The 19285-nt window shown below is 45.9% G+C and overlaps 1 protein-coding gene across 3 annotated transcripts in view; it reads right to left on the reverse strand.

The window, feature by feature from the left end:
- Positions 1 to 19285, reverse strand: part of LOC139171445 (phosphatidylinositol-3,5-bisphosphate 3-phosphatase MTMR8-like) — a 60708-nt gene that overhangs the window by 15274 nt on the left and 26149 nt on the right. The window contains exons 10-14 of one of the 3 annotated variants that reach the window (XM_070759681.1): positions 17385 to 17434; positions 14798 to 14998; positions 11324 to 11452; positions 9003 to 9129; positions 6780 to 7160 (exon numbers count right to left, since the gene is read on the reverse strand). In XM_070759681.1, coding sequence (XP_070615782.1) covers positions 6861 to 7160; positions 9003 to 9129; positions 11324 to 11452; positions 14798 to 14998; positions 17385 to 17434 — 807 coding nt within the window. In that variant the 3' untranslated portion in view covers positions 6780 to 6860. Of the gene's footprint in view, positions 1 to 6779; positions 7161 to 9002; positions 9130 to 11323; positions 11453 to 14797; positions 14999 to 15999; positions 16023 to 17384; positions 17435 to 19285 lie in introns of those variants that run through there. The other 2 variants (XM_070759682.1, XM_070759684.1) reach the window with 2 other exon arrangements.

A 19285-nucleotide genomic window follows, 5' to 3' on the forward strand; every position in this document is an offset into this window, starting at 1 on the left:
GGCCACACGATGGACAGCCCTCCTCTCGCGTCAGTGGATTCCAAAATCAGATTCCACAGGACCAGGTGCAAAAATGAGCCAGGGTGGCGCAGCAGGTAGAGTGCTGTACTGCAGGCCACTGAAGCTGACTTGTAGATCTGAAGTTCAGGGGTTCAAATGTCATCACCGGCTCAAGGTTGACTCAGCCTTCCATCCTTCCAAGGTGGGTAAAATGAGGACCTGGACTGTGGACGCAATAGCCTAGCTCTGTTAAAAAAGTGCTATCGCTAACATGTTGTAAGCCGCCCTGAGTCTAAGGAGAAGGGCGGCATAAAAATCAATCAATCAAACAAACAAACAAATAAAACTAGAAACGTTCCCTGCAAGGAAACGGATCCACAAGAGGCCAAACTATCCAGGAGCCCAGAACCAAGTCTTCGGTTCTGTCTTCCGAAAAGGGTAGCATACAAATCTAATAAATTATTATTATTATTATTAACCCGGTTTGGCCAGCTCAATGAGCAGAAAGGGAGCCCTTCATTCCGCGCCGATCCTGGGGCAGATTGTGAGCGATTTTGCCCCATTGCCCCCCCCCTCCACTCTTTGACTGTGGGGAGGAATCCCTTCAAGGCTGAAGCCACACTTGTATCTGGTCTCATAATGACCCATAATGGCGGCAGAAAGTCAGCTCCATCACCTCCAGCACAGTGACCAGCAAGGCCTCCTGCACAACACACACAAAGTACAGACTAGAAATGCTGGAAGTGTCCGGAGGTCTCCCAGCTGAACCCCCTCCTCAAGGAGCCCCTCTCTGCCGGTCCAGACGAAGGGCTGCCCGCCGGGCTTCAGGCGCTCCAGTGATGGGAAAGCCCCCACCGTTCCTGGAAGGAAGCCCCCCATCGACTCTTCCTGCCCAGCCTCATCATCTCGTCCCAGTTCCAGGTTTTTCATTTTTTTCATTTATTCATTTGTCCAATACACAAATACATAGGAAGAAAATAGACATGTGATAACATAAAAGAGGGTGAAAGAGGGGAGGATATATGAAAGGAAGAGAATATATAAGATAGGTGAAAGAAAGGAAAGACAATTGGACAGGGGACGAAAGGCACTCCAGTGGCAGCAGGTGTTTCACGTTAACTCTTCTCCTGCCCTCGGCTGCTTTCCCGTCTCCCTGAGATTCCGCTGGGACTGAAGGGACAAGACTGGACCCGACATTAGGAGGAACTGTGCCCACCCTGACTGGGGGCCACTCAAGGGCCTCCTCGCAGCTCTGAGAGGCTTTCCATCATCCCCATTGCAGCACTCTTGTGGCTGTTTTGAATTTAGAGGCCAGGGCGTGGACAGTCTCCTCCTCCTGCAAGGACAGGTAACCCTCCATTTATGAGCACAAGTGAGTCCAGACTTACAAAGAAACATAGAAGATTGACGGCAGAAAAAGACCTCATGGTCCATCTAGTCTGCCCTTATACTATTTTGTGTATTTTATCTTAGGATGGATATATGTTTATCCCAGGCATGTTTAAATTCAGTTACTGTAGATTTACCAACCACGTCTGCTGGAAGTTTGTTCCAAGGGTCTACTACACTTTCAGTAAAATAATATTTTTTCATGTTGCTTTTGATCTTTCCCCCAACTAACCTCAGATTGTGTCCCCTAGTTCTTGTGCTCACTTTCATATTCAAAACACTTCCCTCCTGAACCTTATTTAACCCTTTAACATATTTAAATGTTTCGATCATGTCCCCCCTTTTCCTTCTGTCCTCCAGACCAGAGGTCCCCAACCTTTTTTGCACCAGGGACCGGCTTTAAGCTAGACCAGTTTTCCATGGCCCGGTGGGGGTGGGGAGAGCTAGCTGTCAGTGGCGCCGTAAAAGGGGCGATCAAGAGAGGAATGGGTGAATGAATGGACGGAGGGTGGGAAGGAAGGAAGGAAAGAGGGAAGGTACAGGAAGAAGAAGGGTGCAAAGAAGCAAAGAAAGGTGTGAAAGGGGAGAGTAAGAGAGGAAGGAGTGAAAGAAGGGAATGAGGGAGGAAAGAAGGGAGGAAGGAAAAGGAAAGCAAGAAATGGAGGGAGGAAAGGAAGGAAGGAAAGAAAGAAGGAAAGAGGGAAGGGACAGGAACAGGAACAGAGGAAGGAAGCAAGGAAACGTATGAAAGGGGAGAGTAAGAGAGGAAGGACTGGAGGGAGGGAGGGAGGGAGGGAAGAAGGTAGGAAGGAGAAAGAAAAGAAATAGAGGAAGGGAAGGTAAGAGAGAGAAAGAAAAAGAGCAAGAAAGAAAGCAAGAAAGAGAAAGAAAGAAAGAAAGAAAGAAAGAAAGGCAACTTCAAAGAAAGGCTCACTGAGCATCTCTCACTCTCTCTCTCTTTCTATCCCTCTTTCTTTCTTTCTCTTCCTTTCTCTCTCTCCTCTTCCTTTATCTCCTCTCTCTCTCTCCCTCTCTCTTTCTCTCCCCCCCCTCTCCCCCTTTCCCTCTCTCTTTCTCTCTCTCTCCCTCTCTTGCTATCTCTCCCCCCTTTCCCTCTCTTTCTCCCTCTTTCTGCTTGCGGACAGGCTGGCGAGGAGGCCAGCCTGTCCGCAAGCAGCCCGAGGAACTCAGAGGTCTGGAGGCGCCGGCGGAGCGGAGAGAAGCCCCCGCTAGGCTGCGCGCTCCGGTCTTTCCTCGGCCCTTCGGAAGGATCGCGCGCCTCTTCTTCCTCCTCGTTTCTTGGTCCCCATCCTCCTTTCTACTTTCTCCCCCTTCTCTTCCTAGCCCACTCGGAATATTCAAAATAAGAAAAGCCTTTGCCGGCGAAGTTTTTTCTTATTTTGAATATTCCGAGTGGGCTAGCAGGGAGATAGGGAGCGCGCGAACCGCCCGTGCGCCCCCGACATTCAATATCACCTTCCGCCGGCCCCGCCTCTCCTGCAAACCCCCTTGCTGAGAGCCCGGGGCGAAAGTGCTCTCGGCAAATGTGAGGCGGGCAGGGCGTGCGTTCCGGGTGCGGGAGGAGCTGCGGTGAAAGGCAGGAGGTGGCAGAGGAGCAGAGGGGGCAAATCGGGCGAGCGGTGGGCAGCGCGGAAAGGCCGAGGGGGCCCTGGCGCCGCGGACCGGCTGAAAAACCCCAACGGCCCGGTCCTGGTCCGCGGACCGGCGGTTGGAGACCCCTGCTCCAGACTATACAGATTGAGTTCATTAAGTCTTTCCCAATAAGTTTTATGCTTAAGACCTTCCACCATTCTTATAGCCCGTCTTTGGACCTGTTTGATTTTATCAATATCTTTGTGTAGGTGAGGTCTCCAGAAGTGTACACAGTATTCCAAATGTGGTCTCACCAGTGGGATCACATGCTCCCTCTTCCTGCTTGTTATACCTCTAGCTATGCAGCCAAGCATTCTACTTGCTTTTCCTACCACCTGACCACACTGTTCACCCATTTTGAGACTGTCAGCAATCACTACCCCTAAATCCTTCTCTTCTGAAGTTTTGGCTAACACAGAACTGCCAATACAATAGACTGAGGATTCCTTTTCCCCAAGTGCATTATTTTACATTTGGAAACATTAACTTTCTGCTGCTAAACTAGAACTAAGTGAACTTTGCTCTACTTTACAACTTTCTTACCATAATTGCTAAGAACATTCGACAGCAAGGACAAAAAACAACAACTCTGAAAACGTCCTTCCCAGAATCTGTGCTGTGCCCAGAATGACATTATTTAAAATGGTCTCAAATACAACATTGATCCAAGAAACCGTCCCTCACTCATTTTAGAAATGCGAGGAATTTATTATTTCCATAAGAAATTAAAAGAAAACAAATACTTACAAATGTAATTCACCATATGACTTGCAGCAATATATCTGTGTATACACAACTATAATCTCCTAATATTTTCACTTTTATTCGACCAGGGCTTCAAGTGAATTCATGAGACACATTCAGGATGAGTTATCAAAAGTCTCTAACCACACAGCTTTAGACAATCTTGCAAGACGAAAATACAGCCAGTCAAACTTTAGAGGGACTGTGAAAATATCAGCCTGGATAGGCAACACAATTTTAGCTACAGTGATACCTCGTCTCACGAACCCCTCGTCATACAAACTTTTCGAGATACGAACCCAAGGTTTAAGATTTTTTTTGCCTCTTCTTCCAAACTATTTTAACCTTACGAACTCACCGCCGCCGCTGGGATGCCCTGCCTCTGGACTTCCGTTGCCAGCTGAAGCGCCCATTTTCGCACTGGTGGGTTTCCCTCAGAGGCTCCCCTTCATGGGAAACCCCACCTCTGGATTTTGCGATGCTGCAAGGGAATCCCAGCAGGGGAATCCCACCAGCACGAAACCGGGCGCTTCAGCTGGCAACGGAAGTCCAGAGGTGGGGTTTCCCAGCGAGGGAAGCCTCAGTGAAATCGCAGCATCACAAATGCTGCGATTTCACTGAGGCTTCCCTCGCTGGGAAACCACCTCCAGACTTCCATTGCCAGCGAAGCGCCCGTTTTTGCGATGCTGGGATTCCCCTGCAGCATCGCAAAAACGCGGAAGTCCGGAGGTGGGGTTTCCCATGGCGGGGAGCCTCAGGGGAATTCCACCAGTGCAAAAAAGGACGCTTCGGCTGGCAAAAGGGGTGGATTTTGGGCTTGCATGCATTAATTGCTTTTCCATTTATTCCTATGGGAAACCTTGTTTCGTCTTACGAATTTTTCACCTTACGAACCTCATCCTTGATCCAATTAACTTCATAAGACAAGGTATCACTGTATCTGCAAAAGGAAACCGGAAAACCTTTTCGAAATAAATCTCCGTTAGGTTCACTTTAAAATTTGTCAGGCCTTGGAGTACAAAAAAACATCACAGACGTCAACAAGGAGGTTGTTTGACAACACGGAGACACATGTAACAACCGCAGATACTTTAAAATGGACAGGCGACCATGCAACTGGCAAAATTCTTTTCCTGCACTGAGTTCCACAGATGATTAAGTTTAGAGGGATGCTATAACCAGAAATATTTCAGATATTGTGCTCACAAGCCATTCAAACCATGCCAATAGGCACGCAGGATAATAGTATTCCAGGGAATTTTGAAGCGCTGCTATGAAGACAGTGACGGTGTGAGCATGGTGTGAACACACCCATGCGTGCACACATGCTCCCTTGAAGGATGGCTGCTAAACACTCTCCTTTGAAACGCACACTCACACTTTTTGGGGGCTGCCCGATTCGAGGATTTTGCCCTGCGAGGATTCCAGTCCATTGGCTTTCCTAAAGAAGAAGAAGAAGGCATTTCCATGAAGGGCTGTGTGGGTGAGAGGACATCCTGGGACTGAGCACCAAAGGCAGCTGAAGAGCTGGCTGGAATTTTGGCAAGAAACACCCACACAGAACAGGAACAAGAAGGTGGAGATGTTTCTCTCTAGGAAGGCCCTTCGCTTTACTTTTAAAAAATAATAATAATCGGAGGATGTTACTGTGATCTGAGCCACCGATGCAGCAAGAAAAGGAAGATGGAGTAGAGATATGCAGGATCCAATAAAATTATGTTGGAAGAACTAATGATTTATCCAGGGAAAACCGTTGTGTTTTTGAAGCTGTATGCTCAGAGCTGGAATTCTTGATTCAGGGTGTGTTTTGTCTCTGCTTTTTGAGGGAGGCCGATCTTCATAAAATCCACTTCCATTTTCTTGTTTTACCTGTGCTTTTCACCTGCGTCACTAAGCAGAAAGGAACATAGATTCTGCATGTGCTTTGGTGGGTGGACTTTGGAGCCAGAGGTCTCGCGCTGCCTCTGCTCACCGTTAATCCCTCCCCTAAAGAACAAAACAGGAAGCGCTGGTCTCCCCTTGGTCCAAAACATGCGTGAAACAGGCAACCTAGCCCAGGTCAGACTCTTAGCGACACTTCAGGCAAATGCACTATGCACGGAGGCGGGCATTCAATTTGTGGAGGCTTCGCTGGTGAGGAGCAGAAGGTCCCGTCTGAGAAGCAGGTGGGATATTCTTGACCGCTTGAGCAGAAAGCAGCCTGGCCCTTAAACCAAAGAAGATACTTGACAACTTGGATAAAGTGGGAGAAGAAACGGCAGAGCCTGGGCGCGGGGTTGAAAGAGGGACCAGCCTAGCATCCCTACGTAGCCATAAGCTGGCTTAAGACCTTTTGCACTCTTTCCCCAGGTTCTGACCCGCTTTCTCCTACAGCCAAGTTCTCCAGAGTGACATCACATGATAAACGAGCTATCATGATGATATTTGAAGGTTCCTTACTGTCAGTTTTTATCCTAACATGCCACAAATGCATTCAAAGGCCATGGACCGTGAAGAGAGAGAACAACAAGTAAGAAGGCAGGCCCTGTTCAGCACGGTTAAACAAAAGACACAAGAGACAGGACAAAAACCCACACACTCCAACCACTGCATCACAACGATCAAAGTCACCTTGCCAACAGGGGGACCAAATGGGAATTCTAACTCTGTAAAGAGAAAGGGGCTCTCAGAAGGATGGGGGGGGGGGGCTACCCAGAGGCAGCTTTCGAAATGCATGGGTGCAGGCATCCCTTCTCATATCTATACATTCTCCCCACCTTAAAAAAAAGATAACCTGCTTTAGAGCCCAACAGTAGCATCAATTGGCCAAGTGCACATCTGTTTTCCCCCCCAAAACAAATGTTTGGGAAATCTTTTTGGCTCAAATCAACTGTGGCAGCCCCCAACTCAGGGCCATCATCACCCCCAACCTCGGGGGGTTTGCCCCAAAGCCCCCACCGGGCTCTGTCCTCCTTCCCCTGGAGGACACAGAAGACAAGACTCAGCCACCGGTCAGTGAGGGGGTCTTCCCAGCACAGAGTCACAGACTTTATTGCCCCTTTGCTAGGACTCTTCCGGCGGAGGTGAGGGCCGCTTCAGGCCCGCTGGAGATCCACTTGATCGCTGACCCAGAGAGGCACGCCGGGAAGGGCGGCTGGGGGGCTGCAGCTGTTGCCATTGGGGGTGCCGGGAGGAGGGAGGGCCATTTCGCTCGTCTCCTGCCCATCCGCCCTGTCCTCTTCTCTCCTGCCGACAGTGCCGTTGGCCAGCAGCAGGGGGCCCTCATAGTCCTGGGGGGTGTTGACCATCGGGGAGATGGAACTGTCCAGCGAAGAGGCAACCCCTCGGGGGAAGGCAGGGCTTTCATTTGGCAACCCATCCGAGAGAGGAAATTTCTGCATGGGAAGAAAGGAAGAATTTAAAAAGAGCTAAATCATAAGGGATAAAAAATGGGAATGTTGGCAAAACAAACAGGAAACAGGGGACACCATGGAAAAGTCATTGTTGGTCATTTTTCTGCAACTGGATGAGCACCGATGACTCCCAGTACTTCTCTCTCTATCTGTGTCTCTGTTTTCTCTCAAAAACCACAGAACCACAAAGAGAGAGGGAGCCCTTCTCAGGCCTTTTTATTCTTTGAGACTTACATCCTGACTTTTTTTCCATGCTTCAGATGGCTTCCTTGAGGAATCCTTGTCCAGTCAGCGAAGCAGTGGAAGTGATGTGCCGGTGCCTGGAGGCTGTTGGGGTCTGGATGGGTGTCAACAGACTCAAACTCAACCCTGATAAGACGGAGTGGCTGTGAGTTTTGCCTCCCAAGGACAATTCCATCTGTCCGTCAATTACACTGAGGGCAGAATCATTGACCCCCTCAGAGAGGGTCCGCAACTTGGGCGTCCTCCTCGATCCACAGCTCACATTAGAGAAACATCTTTCGGCTATGGAGAGGAGGGCGTTTGCACAGGTTCACCTGGTGCGCAAGTTGCGGCCCTATTTGGACAGGGAATCACTGCTCAGTCACTCATGCCCTCATCACCTTGAGGTTTGACTACTGCAACACTCTCTAAATGGGGCTACCTTTGAAGAGTGTTTGGAAACTTCAGATCGTGCAGAATGTGGCTACGAGAGCTATCGTGGGGCTCCCTAGATTTGCCCACATCTCGTCAACACTCTGCAGCCTGCATTGGTTGCCGATTAGTTTCCGGTCACAATTCAAAGTGTTGGTAATGACCTATAAAGCCCTTCATGGCACCGGACCAGATTATCTCAGGGACCGCCTTCTGCTGCACAAATCCCAGCGATCAGTTAGGTCCCACAGAGTGGGTCTTCTCCGGGTCCTGTCAACTAAACAATGTCGTTGGTGGGACCCAAGGGGAGAGCCTTCTCTGTGGCGGCCTCGGCCCTCTGGAACCAACTCCCCCCAGAGATTAGAATTGCCCCCACCCTCCTTGCCTTTCGTAAGCTTCTTAAAACCCTCCTCTGTCGCCAGGCATGGGGGAACTGAGATACTCTTTCCCCCTAGGCCTTCACAATTTTATGCATGGTATGTCTGTCTATATGTTTGGTTTTATAATAAGGGTTTTTTACTGTTTTAATATTGGATTGTTTATGCTGTTTTTATTACTGTTGTTAGCCGCCCCGAGTCTACGGAGAGGGGCGGCATATAACTGCAATAAATAAATAAATCCCTTAGATTTGTGCTCTTAGTAGCTTACAATATTAAATACTACTATGAACCATGGTGGCACAGCAGTTAGAATGCAGTATTGCAGCTGCACTCTGTCCATTGCCAGGAGTTCAAACCTCAACAGGCTCAAGGTTGACTCCTCCTTCCATCCTTCTAAGGTCAGTAAAATGGGGGCCCAGATTGTTGAGGGCCAAGCGCTTACTCTGTAAATTGCTCAGAGAGGCATAAAGCACTGTGAAGTGGCCTATAGGTCCTGTTGCTGTTGTACAATAAAAACCATCAACATTTTACAAAAGAGCCCAAAAGGTCCTAGACAAAATCTGAAATAACTAAAACCAGAAAACCAACCAACTAAGCTTTTATTAATTTGTAGTAAAGAAGGAGCTGGTCTCGTATTGTCCAAACCAGATAAAAGGTTGAATGAGACGGTAAAGTCTCCCCGTTGTTTTTATTCTAGGTACAATTTTGGGATTCTTTTGCCCCTCGTGACGCAGGACAGCTGAAGAGACGTTGCAAAATGAAGTTAGGGCTCCACACACCCTCCACTCACCTGTTCAAGGTCTTCTGCGTTGTTTTCCATCTGCAAATTCTGACTGGTGCAGCTAAGCAGATGGTCCAGGGTACATTGTTTCGGATGCATCCCTTTATCAAAACGGTTATACATGCCACACCAGAACCTGAGAGAGAGAAAGTAGCAGAAAATAATAGTTGAGAGATCCTTGTGATGTTTGCAAGAAAAGGTAGCAGAAGAAAGTTCTCTTCTTTTTTGCTGGCTGGGGAATTCTAGGAGTTGAAGTCAAGTTGCAAGATCCAAAATCACTGCCTCAAAGGAAGAAGCGAGTTTAACTCCAACAGCTCTGATATAATCAAGCTGCAAGATTGGAAGAAGGAACCTGGTTTCCTTTCGGCTACCCAACACCAGGGTCAACCTGCATTGTATATGGATTCAAAGTCTGATAACCATCTTAGCTAGGTGAGCTGTTGCTAACCTAAGTTCAGTTTGCCATAAAGAAAAGAACTTTCCAAGTGAAAAATGGGTTGGCATAAAAACCTTGTTTCGGGCAAAGGATGGCAACTACACCTTATTATAGTCCATGAAGCAAACGGCTGCATAATTTGGAGATCCGGTACGTGTTTTTAGGCCCTCTTGGGATTGTACGATTAAGACACAGTTGCTTCATCGCTTGTTCCATCAGGAGTAATCTTTGGGGGTGCTTTGGCCATTAACTAAACTTGATTAACATTGGAACATCATATTTCGGCTGTGGCGAGGAGGGCGTTTGCACAGGTTCGCCTGGTGCACCAGTTACGGCCCTATTTCGACAGGGAGTCATTGCTCAGTCGCTCATGCCCTCATCACCTCGAGGTTCGACTACTGCAAAGCTCTCTACCTTTGAAAAGTGTTCTGAAACTTCAGATTGTGCAGAATGCGGCTGAGAGCTATTGTGAGGTTACCTAGATTCGCCCATGTCTGTCCAACACTCCGTGGCTTGCACTGGCTGTGGATTAGTTTCCGGTCGCAATTCAAAGTGTTGGTAATGACCTATAAAGCCCTACATGGCACCGGACCAGAATACCTCCAGAACTGTCTTCTGCCGTACGAATCCCAGTGGCCGGTAAGGTCCCACAGAGTTGGCCTTCTCCAGGTCCCGTCGACTAAACAATGTCATCTGGCAGGCCCCAGGGAAAGAGCCTTCTCTGTGGCGGCCCCGGCCCTCTGGAATCAACTCCCCCCAGAGATCAGAACTGCCCCCCCTCCTTATCTTTTGTAAATTGCTTAAGACCCACCTGTCTTGCAAGGCATGGGGGAATTGAGATACCTCCCCCAGGCTTATATAGTTTTATGTATGATATGCTTGTGTTGTATGGTTTAATGATGGTTTTTTTAGATGTTTTTTAAATATTAGATTTGTTACATTGTCATATTGTTATTATTGTTGTTGTGAGCCACCCCAAGTCTGCGGAGAAGGGCGGCATACAAATCTAATAATTTATTATTATTATTATTATTATTATTATTATTAATAGGTAAATAAACATTTTCTGCCACTACATCTACCTCCTGCTTCCCCTTTTCTTTTGCTACAATCTCAAAACCTTTAAATCATAAGCAACGATTTGTAGTTTAATGCTGGTGACCTCCAAAAAAAAGAGAGCTGTGATGACCCCACTGCCAGGGGTCTGATGATCCTGACTGCTTCAAGGTCGATTCAGCCTTCTGAGACGGGTAAAATAAGGACCCAGGCTGTTGTGGAAAAGAGGGCTCAGAAGGGGCTCTAAAGCACTGAAGGGCAGCAAAATCTAAGCCAGTGTTTCCCACCCTTGGCAACTTGGAGATATTTGGACTTCAACTCCCAGAATCCCCCAGCCAGCGAATGCTGGCTGGGGAATTCTGGGAGTTGAAGTCCAGATATCTCAAAGTTGCCAAGGGTGGGAAACACTGATCTAAGCAATATTGCTTTTGTTATAGCTCGTATTTGACCTACAACAGTCTGCTTAACGACCATTTGAAAGTCCACCACCACCACCCAAAGTGGCTTATGACGATTTCCCCCCTTCACCTGCACTATGGTGGTGCAGAGGTTAGAATGGAGTACCGCAGGCTCCTTCTGCGAATTGCCAGCAGTTCAATCCTGACCAATTCTGGGGTCATAAGGCAAGGATTATTACCTGTATTGGTGGCTCAAGTGACTGGATCCAGACAAGCCCACAAACTTATTCCTAAACTATAGAAAGTGCCCCTCTAACAAAATCCCTTTCCTGAGATCTCTTTCTGGATCTGTGTTTGATTTAATATTCCACGAATATTAAGCAGCTTGCACTGCGGGGTGATCTGTGTTCAAGCTTCTCCTTCCCCCAGTCATAACTTACTGGAAACTGAAGGGCAGCGTATTGGGCTGGAGAGAGGCGTAAGCGGTGCGTCCCTTGTAGACTGGATTTCTGAATTCCAGCTTCCTCTGAAGAAGGAAAGGCCACAGGGAATGTGTTTTCTCAAAGATTCTGCAAATAAAGAGAGCAAAAAAAGGACATTATTTATTTATTTATTTATTCTTTGTCCAATATACAATACATATGGAAGAGAATAGACATTAAGTAATATATATAAAGATAGAAAGTAAAAAAGAAGAGAAGTAGATGGGAGGGAGAGAATATATATGATATAAGAGATAAGGAGAGAATATACACATAGATAGATAAGGAGAGAATATGTATGATATATAAGATAAGGGAAAACAATTGGACAGGGGACGATAGGCACATCAGTGCACTTATATACGCCCCTTACTGGCCTCTTAGGAACCTGGAGAGGTCAATCGTGGAGAGTCCAAGGGAGAAATGTTGGGGGTTAGAGGTTGACACTATTGAGTCCGGTAATGAGTTCCGTGCTTCGAGAACTCGATTGTTAAAGTCATATTTTTTACAGTCAAGTTTGGAGCGGTTAATATTAAATTTGAATCTGTTGAGTGCTCTTGTGTTGTTGCGGTTGAAGCTGAAGTAGTCGTTGACCGGAAGGACGTTGCAGCATATGATCTTGTGGGCAATACTTAAGTCGAGGTTTTAGGCTGCAAAACCCTTCCCAATGGCTGGAGAACCCGTCACTTGGATTACAGGGAACCAGTATTGATTGATTGTTGGTTTGCGTTGGAAGGCGCCCAGCGGCTCTTCTAGTCCAACTACCTGTTGGTGTGCAGGAGACCCCTTGCCATCCCACCGCCCTGAGTCGCCTTGAGAAGGACGGCATAGAATAAATAAATAAACCCCAGCCAGATAGCAGTCCAGCCTCTTCTTGAAGGTCTCCAGTATTGGGGCGTTCACCACCTCCACCGGCAGGCCATTCCACCTGCTGATCGCTCTAAACCATCAGGAAGTTCTTCCTTATTTCCAGGTTGAATCTCTCCTTGGTCAGTTTCCATCCATTGCTCCTTGTCTGTCCCTCTGGTGCTTTGGAAACACAGCCTGACCCCCTCCTCTACATGGCAGCCCCTCAAGTACCTGTAGACTGCTCTACTGTCCCCGCTGGGCCTCCTCTCGGCTAGACTACCCAGGCCCAGGCCCTGCCACCTTTCCTGGTATGTTTTGGTTTCAGGTCCCTTTATCATGAGCCGCCCCGAATCTGCGGAGAAGGGTGGCATACAAGTCTAATAAATTATTATTATTAACTATTAAGTATTATTATTACTATTATTAGTTTTATTATTATGGTATGCTTGTGTTGCATGGTTTTTAAATGTTGGGTTTTTAATGTGTTTTCTTTTAAACATTAGATTTATCACATTGTACATTGTCTTATTATTGTTGTGAGCCGCCCCGAGTCTGCAGAGAGGGGCAGCATACAAATCTAATTATTCTTATTAATAATAATAATAATAATAATAATAATAATAATAATAATAATAATTGTTATTATCATCATCGTCATCATCATCATCACCACCCTGGTGGCTCTCTTCTGTGTCAAATGGTTAATTCAAAACAAGGAGGGCAAATTAATGGCCATCCTTCCGATGAAGTTTCAGGAGAGATGGAATCGCAGCCAAGGGTCTTCTCAATCTTGGCAATAGAAAGATGGCTGGATTTCAATTCCCAGAATTCACCAGCCAGAATGAGTAAGAAGATGGATGTGTTTGTAAGTCAGGATGGTATGAAACGGGCTGCAGCCATTCTTGCTCCGGGTCACTAAGTGGATGCAGTGGGATTAAGCAAACAATTTGTTTTAACATTTACAACAAAAACACTGCAAATTGTAATCAAGGGGACTTTAGGATGCTGGAAGGCACAAACGGGGCCCAGATGCCGAGCATCTGAAATTATTATTATTATTATTATTATTATTATTTATTAGATTTGTATGCCACCCTTCTCCGAAGACTCGGGGCGGCTCAGAACAACAAAACAGTACAAATGGGGTTGTGTTATGATGGGAAGCCTCAGAACTGTGTTGTAAGGTCTGGGGGTTTTTTGGGGGGGAGAGAGGGAGGGGTTGTTCCATCGTAATGAAATCATCACAAGTCAAGGACTACCTGCACCAAGCAAAGATCCGCCCCAAATTATTTTCTTGGGATCCACACTTGGGACAAATCAAAATCCTGGTTTAAAAGACTTGCTAAACTAGATTAAAAAGTGTTCTCTCCCTGACATCCTGTTTCCCACCTGATGTATCCAAGGCCCCATCTGTGTCCTAGCTGTGGACATCTCATGAGACACTTTTTCTTCCATAAATCTGTCATTAAAACATTAAAACTTTCTCAAAAGGTATGAGCCGCTCCGAGTCTTCGGCATACAAGTCTAATAAATTATTGTTGTTGTTGTTGCTGTTATTATTATTATTATTATTATTATTATTATTATTATTATTATTAGTGGATGCAGTAGGAACACTGCACGTAGAGTTCTGCACCCGCGCCAGAGCTCACTTGTGTGCCACATGGTCACCTGCCTCAAACTCTTCTTTTCTGGAAAGACAGAGGATTCTGCTTTTAATGCTAATAGCAACAGCGCTTGGACTCCTACTCTGGGCGGTTTGCACAGTCGGCCTCTTGCCCCCCTAACAATCTGGCTCCTCGTTTTCCCTCCCTTCTCTCTTGTCCTGCACTCAGCTACTTCCCTGAGCAACTGTCCTCGGAAGGACACATTGATCTGGAACTGGAAACTCTGGTGACCGCCTTAACTAAGAGCCACTTAGTGGCCTTCTCAAGTCTTTCCTTAGCCCTCAACCATCCCCATCTCAGCACACTTGGGGCTTCTTTGAATGTTGAGGCCAGCGCATGAACAGACTGTTTTCCTTCAAGTAGAGGTAATCCTCAATTGATGACCACAATTGAGGCCAAACTTTCTGCTGATAAATTGTTAAGTGAACTGTGCTCCATTTTACAACTTTCTTGCCCTGGTTGTTAAGTGAATCACTGCAGTTGTTAAGTAAGAAGGTTGGCTTCTCCGTTGACTTTGCTTCACCAAAGGGGGCCACACCACCTAGAGCAGTGTTTCCCAACCTTGGCAACTTGAAGATATTTGGACTTCAACTCCCAAAATTCCACAGCCAACGAATGCCCAGTGAATGCTGGCTGGGGAATTCTGGGAATTGAAGTCTCAAATATCTTCAAGTTGCCAAGGTTGGGAAACACTGACCTAGAGGATGCTGCAACCCTCACAAGTCCGAGTCCGAGGGCCAAGCCTCTTGCACCCAGCAACCTGGCTCCTCCTTTTACCCGCCTTGGAAGGAGGGAAGGCTGTGCCAACCTTGAGCTGGAGAGAATCGAACTGCTGGCAGTTAGCAGAAATTAGCATTCTATCATCAGCACCAATGAAACACAGGGAACTCAAGAAGATTCAGCTTACAGGACTCACTTTAGATCCTCTCGGTCCTTCTGACAGGTCCCCAGGAAGTTGCCAAACTGGCAGGAGTAGACGTGGTCGTGAATTTCAAGAAGCAGCCGCTCGTTGAATTCAAACGCACAAGGAAACTGCTGCATGAGCTGCCAGGCGCATTCCAGGAACTGCGTGAAGATGGGAGAGACCTCCTTGGGATCTCCTTCCAGGTGGCCACACCTGCAGGGACCAAGACAACCACCAGCAGGAACGGCGATGCAAGGAATGCGGGGCTGGTCCTCCCCCCACTGCCCACCCCTGGTGTGATTGCAGACAGTCCTCGGCTTACGACCATTCCTTTAGAGGCCCCCAAGGGAAGGCATTTACCAAAATAAATTATTCTATATTGCAGCCAATCCTGTTTCCTAATTGCTAGGCAGCGCAGCAAAGATATTGAAGCTGAATTGATCTCAGTCGCTCTCGGACCAAATACAAAAGGAACGTAGGCAGCCCACGTCTTACGGTCATAATTGGGACCAGAATTTTCAGCCCCAAGTTGCTGTGGTTGTAAGTTTAGTTGGAGCCAATTTTACAATTTTCATGGCAGTCGTTAAGGGAAACACCATGTTACACCAACACTCCGCAGTCTGCATTGGTTGCCGATCAGTTTCTGGTCACAATTCAAAGTGTTGGTTATGACCTATAAAGCCCTTCATGGCATCGGACCAGAATATCTCCGGGACCGCCTCCTGCCATAAAAATCCCAGCAACCAGTTAGGTCCCACAGAGTTGGCCTTCTCCAAGTCCTGTTGACTAAACAATGTCGTTTGGCGGGACCCAGGGGAAGAGCCTTCTCTGTGGCGGCCCCAACCCTCTGGAACCAGCTCCCCCCAGAGAGTAGAATTGCCCCCACCCTCCTTGCCTTTCGTAAACTCCTTAAAACCCACCTCTGCCATCAGGCGTGGGGGAATTGAGACATCTCCCCCAGGCCTCCATAGTTTATGCATGGTATGTTTGTGGGTATGTCTTGCTTTTAATAAGGGGTTTTAACTGTTTTAGTATTGGATTATTATTATATGCTGTTTTATTGCTGTTGTTAGTCACCCCGAGTCTGCGGAGAGGGGTGGCATACAAATCCAATAAATAAATAAATAAATTAGATTTGTTGTATATTGTTTCATTATTGTTGTGAGCCGCCCCGAGTCTACAGAGAGGGGCGGCATATAAATCTAATAAATAATAATAATTTAAAAAAACACCACAGCTGCTTCCCTGATGGTCATTGTTGGCTGGAAATCTGCAAAAAAGGTTGCCATTCATGCTCAGGCGATCACAGGATACTGCAACCGGCCATAAATGCAAACTGGTTTGCCAGCTGCCCAGTTGCGATCGTGTGACTGCAGCGAAGATGTGATGGTTGCAACGGCCAGCGGAGGTCGTGAGTCCCTTTTTCTGAAGACTCTGTAACCTTGAGCGATTGCTAAAGGAATGGTCATAAGTCAAGGACTGCCTGCCACCCTTCACCAGCAGTTTTCAAACCGCTAGAACAGCAGAGGAGTTGGAATATTCTTTTCCAAATAATAATTTTAATCAAAGTCTTCTCAGATATCAAAAATAAAGAAAAGGTGCATTGAGAAAAGAAGTAACATGAAAAAATGAGAGAAGCATAAGGAAGAAAAGGCAAAGAGAAACAAGGATGGAAAAATATGTAATGACTCTCCATCTTTTTTACAGTAGTAAAAGCAAATTTATTTATTTATTTATTATTTAGATTTGTATGCCGCCCCTCTCCGCAGACTCGGGGCGGCTCACAACAAAGTGAAACAATTTACAACAAATCCAAATTACAGTTTAAAAATATTTTTAAAACCCCATTTTCTAAACAAACATACATACAGACATACCATTCAGAAATTGTAAATGCCCGGGGGAGATGTCTCAGTTCCCCCATGCCTGACGACAAAGGTGGGTCTTAAGGAGCTTACGAAAGGCAAGGAGAGTAGGGGCAGTTCTAATCTCCGGGGGGGAGTTGGTTCCAGAGGGCCGGGGCCGCCACAGAGAAGGCTCTTTCCCTGGGGCCCGCCAACCGACATTGTTTAGTTGACGGGACCCGGAGAAGGCCCACTCTGTGGGACCTAATCGGTCGCTGGGATTCGTGCGGCAGCAGACGGTCTCGGAGATATTCTTCTCCCTTCCCTCTTCAAAATTACGTACGGTATTTCCCTTCCACCCATTATCAACCCCTTTTTAAACCAGCAAATCCATAAATCAGCAAAACCCTTTTTCCCATTCTCAGGAATAGGTCCACGAAAAAATTCCAGACTTCAAAAAAAAGTACATTATCTTATCTCAGATGAAACAAGTCAATCTCATCACTGTTCATTCTATTATCTTCACAGTCCATTCCACGCAGTATGGTGAGGAAAAGTTTGAATATTCTTATTTTCCCCCCTCTTATTTTCCATTAGTTTGCCCCATAGCTTTTCTGTTTTATATCTTGCTTTTTTTTAAAAAAATTATAAGCTCCAGTTTAGGAGATTTTTGTTTGTTTATCATGCTCCAAGCAGGATGAAAAGAGGACCTCTTATTCTACATTTATAATCCTAATACACAGACCTGTTTTTACCTGTGTGAGAATTTATGGCCCATCGTAATCCACTCCTTCTCTATCAGCACCTTTAATGTTAAATGAAAAAAGGGGAGAGGGACAGAAATATGGCATTATTTATTTATTTATTCATTCATTCATTCATTCGATTTTTTGTGGCTTTATTTATTTATTTCAATGTGGCTTTATTTATTTATTTTATTTACTTATTTGTCAGACATGTATAGAATAGTAGTATGTATAAACATAAGGAAAAAGTAATGATAAGAAAGGGCAATAGGACTGTCGGACAGGGACGGTAGGCACAATGGTGCACTTACGCAGGCCCCTTACAGCAGTGTTTCCCAACTTTGGCAACTTGAAGATATCTGGACTTCAACTCCCAGAATAATTCAAGGGTGATGGAAACACAACCTGGTACATATCAAAGTGCACAATAAAAGCAACACAATTCACCAGCTGTATCATCCACAGCATAGGGGAAGGTTTGGTAGGAAAGGTTTGCCTATTTGCCGATGACTCTAAAGTGTGCAATAGGGTTGATATTCCTGGAGGGGTCTGTAATATGGTAAATGATTTAGCTTTACTAGATAAATGGTCAAAGCAATGGAAACTGCAGTTTAATGTTTCCAAATGTAAAATAATGCACTTGGGGAAAAGGAATCCTCAATCTGAGTATTGCATTGGCAGTTATGTGTTAGCAAAAACTTCAGAAGAGAAGGATTTAGGGGTAGTGATTTCTCAAAATGGGTGAGCAGTGTGGTCGGGCGGTAGGAAAAGCAAGTAGGATGCTTGGCTGCATAGCTAGAGGTATAACAAGCAGGAAGAGGGAGATTGTGATCCCCTTATATAGAGCGCTGGTGAGACCACATTTGGAGTACTGTGTTCAGTTCTGGAGACCTCACCTACAAAAAGATATTGACAAAATTGAACGGGTCCAAAGACGGGCTACAAGAATGGTGGAAGGTCTTAAGCATAAAACTTATCAGGAAAGACTAAATCTGTATAGTCTTGAGGACAGAAGGGAAAGGGGGGACATGATCAAAACATTTAAATATGTTAAAGGGTTAAATAAGGTTCAGGAGGGAAGTGTTTTTAATAGGAAAGTGAACACAAGAACAAGGGGACACAATCTGAAGTTAGTTGGGAGAATGATCAAAGGCAACATGAGAAAATATTATTTTACTGAAAGAGTAGTAGATCCTTGGAACAAACTTCCAGCAGACGTGGTTGGTAAATCCACAGTAACTGAATTTAAACATGCCTGGGATAAACATATATCCATTGTAAGATAAAATACAGGAAATAGTATAAGGGCAGACTAGATGGACCATGAGGTCTTTTTCTGCCATCAGTCTTCCATGTTTCTATGTTTCTATAATCCACGCAGACCAATATAATTATTTGGTGCCCTTTAAATTATTCAATTTAAAAAATAATTGGGACACCGAGAAAGAGAGCAAGCAGGATATAAAAACAGGATTTCTCCAGCCAGTTTTTCTTTCTCCCAGTTTGCTCCCCAAGTCAAGTAGCTATGTTTCCACTCAAATATAAATCATCTTCAAAAGTCAGCCTGGGATGCCTTTCAGTGAGATTTATTTATTTATGAGCATGCAAGCTGTTTCACATTTGAAATGCTCAGAGCTTGCAACAGGGCCGCTCGGGGTTTGGAATGCTTCCAAAAGGGTTGAAATAACATGGGAATAGCTTTAGGAAAGGTATGGCAGGGGATGTTTTGAACTTGAAATGTTTTGCATGCCAGGGCTGACCCAGGAATTTCTGGAATTTCCCCAGTAGCTTGTGCACAAAATAGATAACCGTCCTTAAGACATTCCATGTGTCCTTTCTGTTGGAGAACTGATTGGTCTAAGTGTGCTTGCTGAAATTATTTTTGCCTCTCTGTTGTGGTTGGCTCTGGC

The sequence above is a fragment of the Erythrolamprus reginae genome, chromosome 8, assembly GCF_031021105.1.
Source record: "Erythrolamprus reginae isolate rEryReg1 chromosome 8, rEryReg1.hap1, whole genome shotgun sequence".
Taxonomy (NCBI): Eukaryota; Metazoa; Chordata; class Lepidosauria; order Squamata; family Dipsadidae; genus Erythrolamprus; species Erythrolamprus reginae.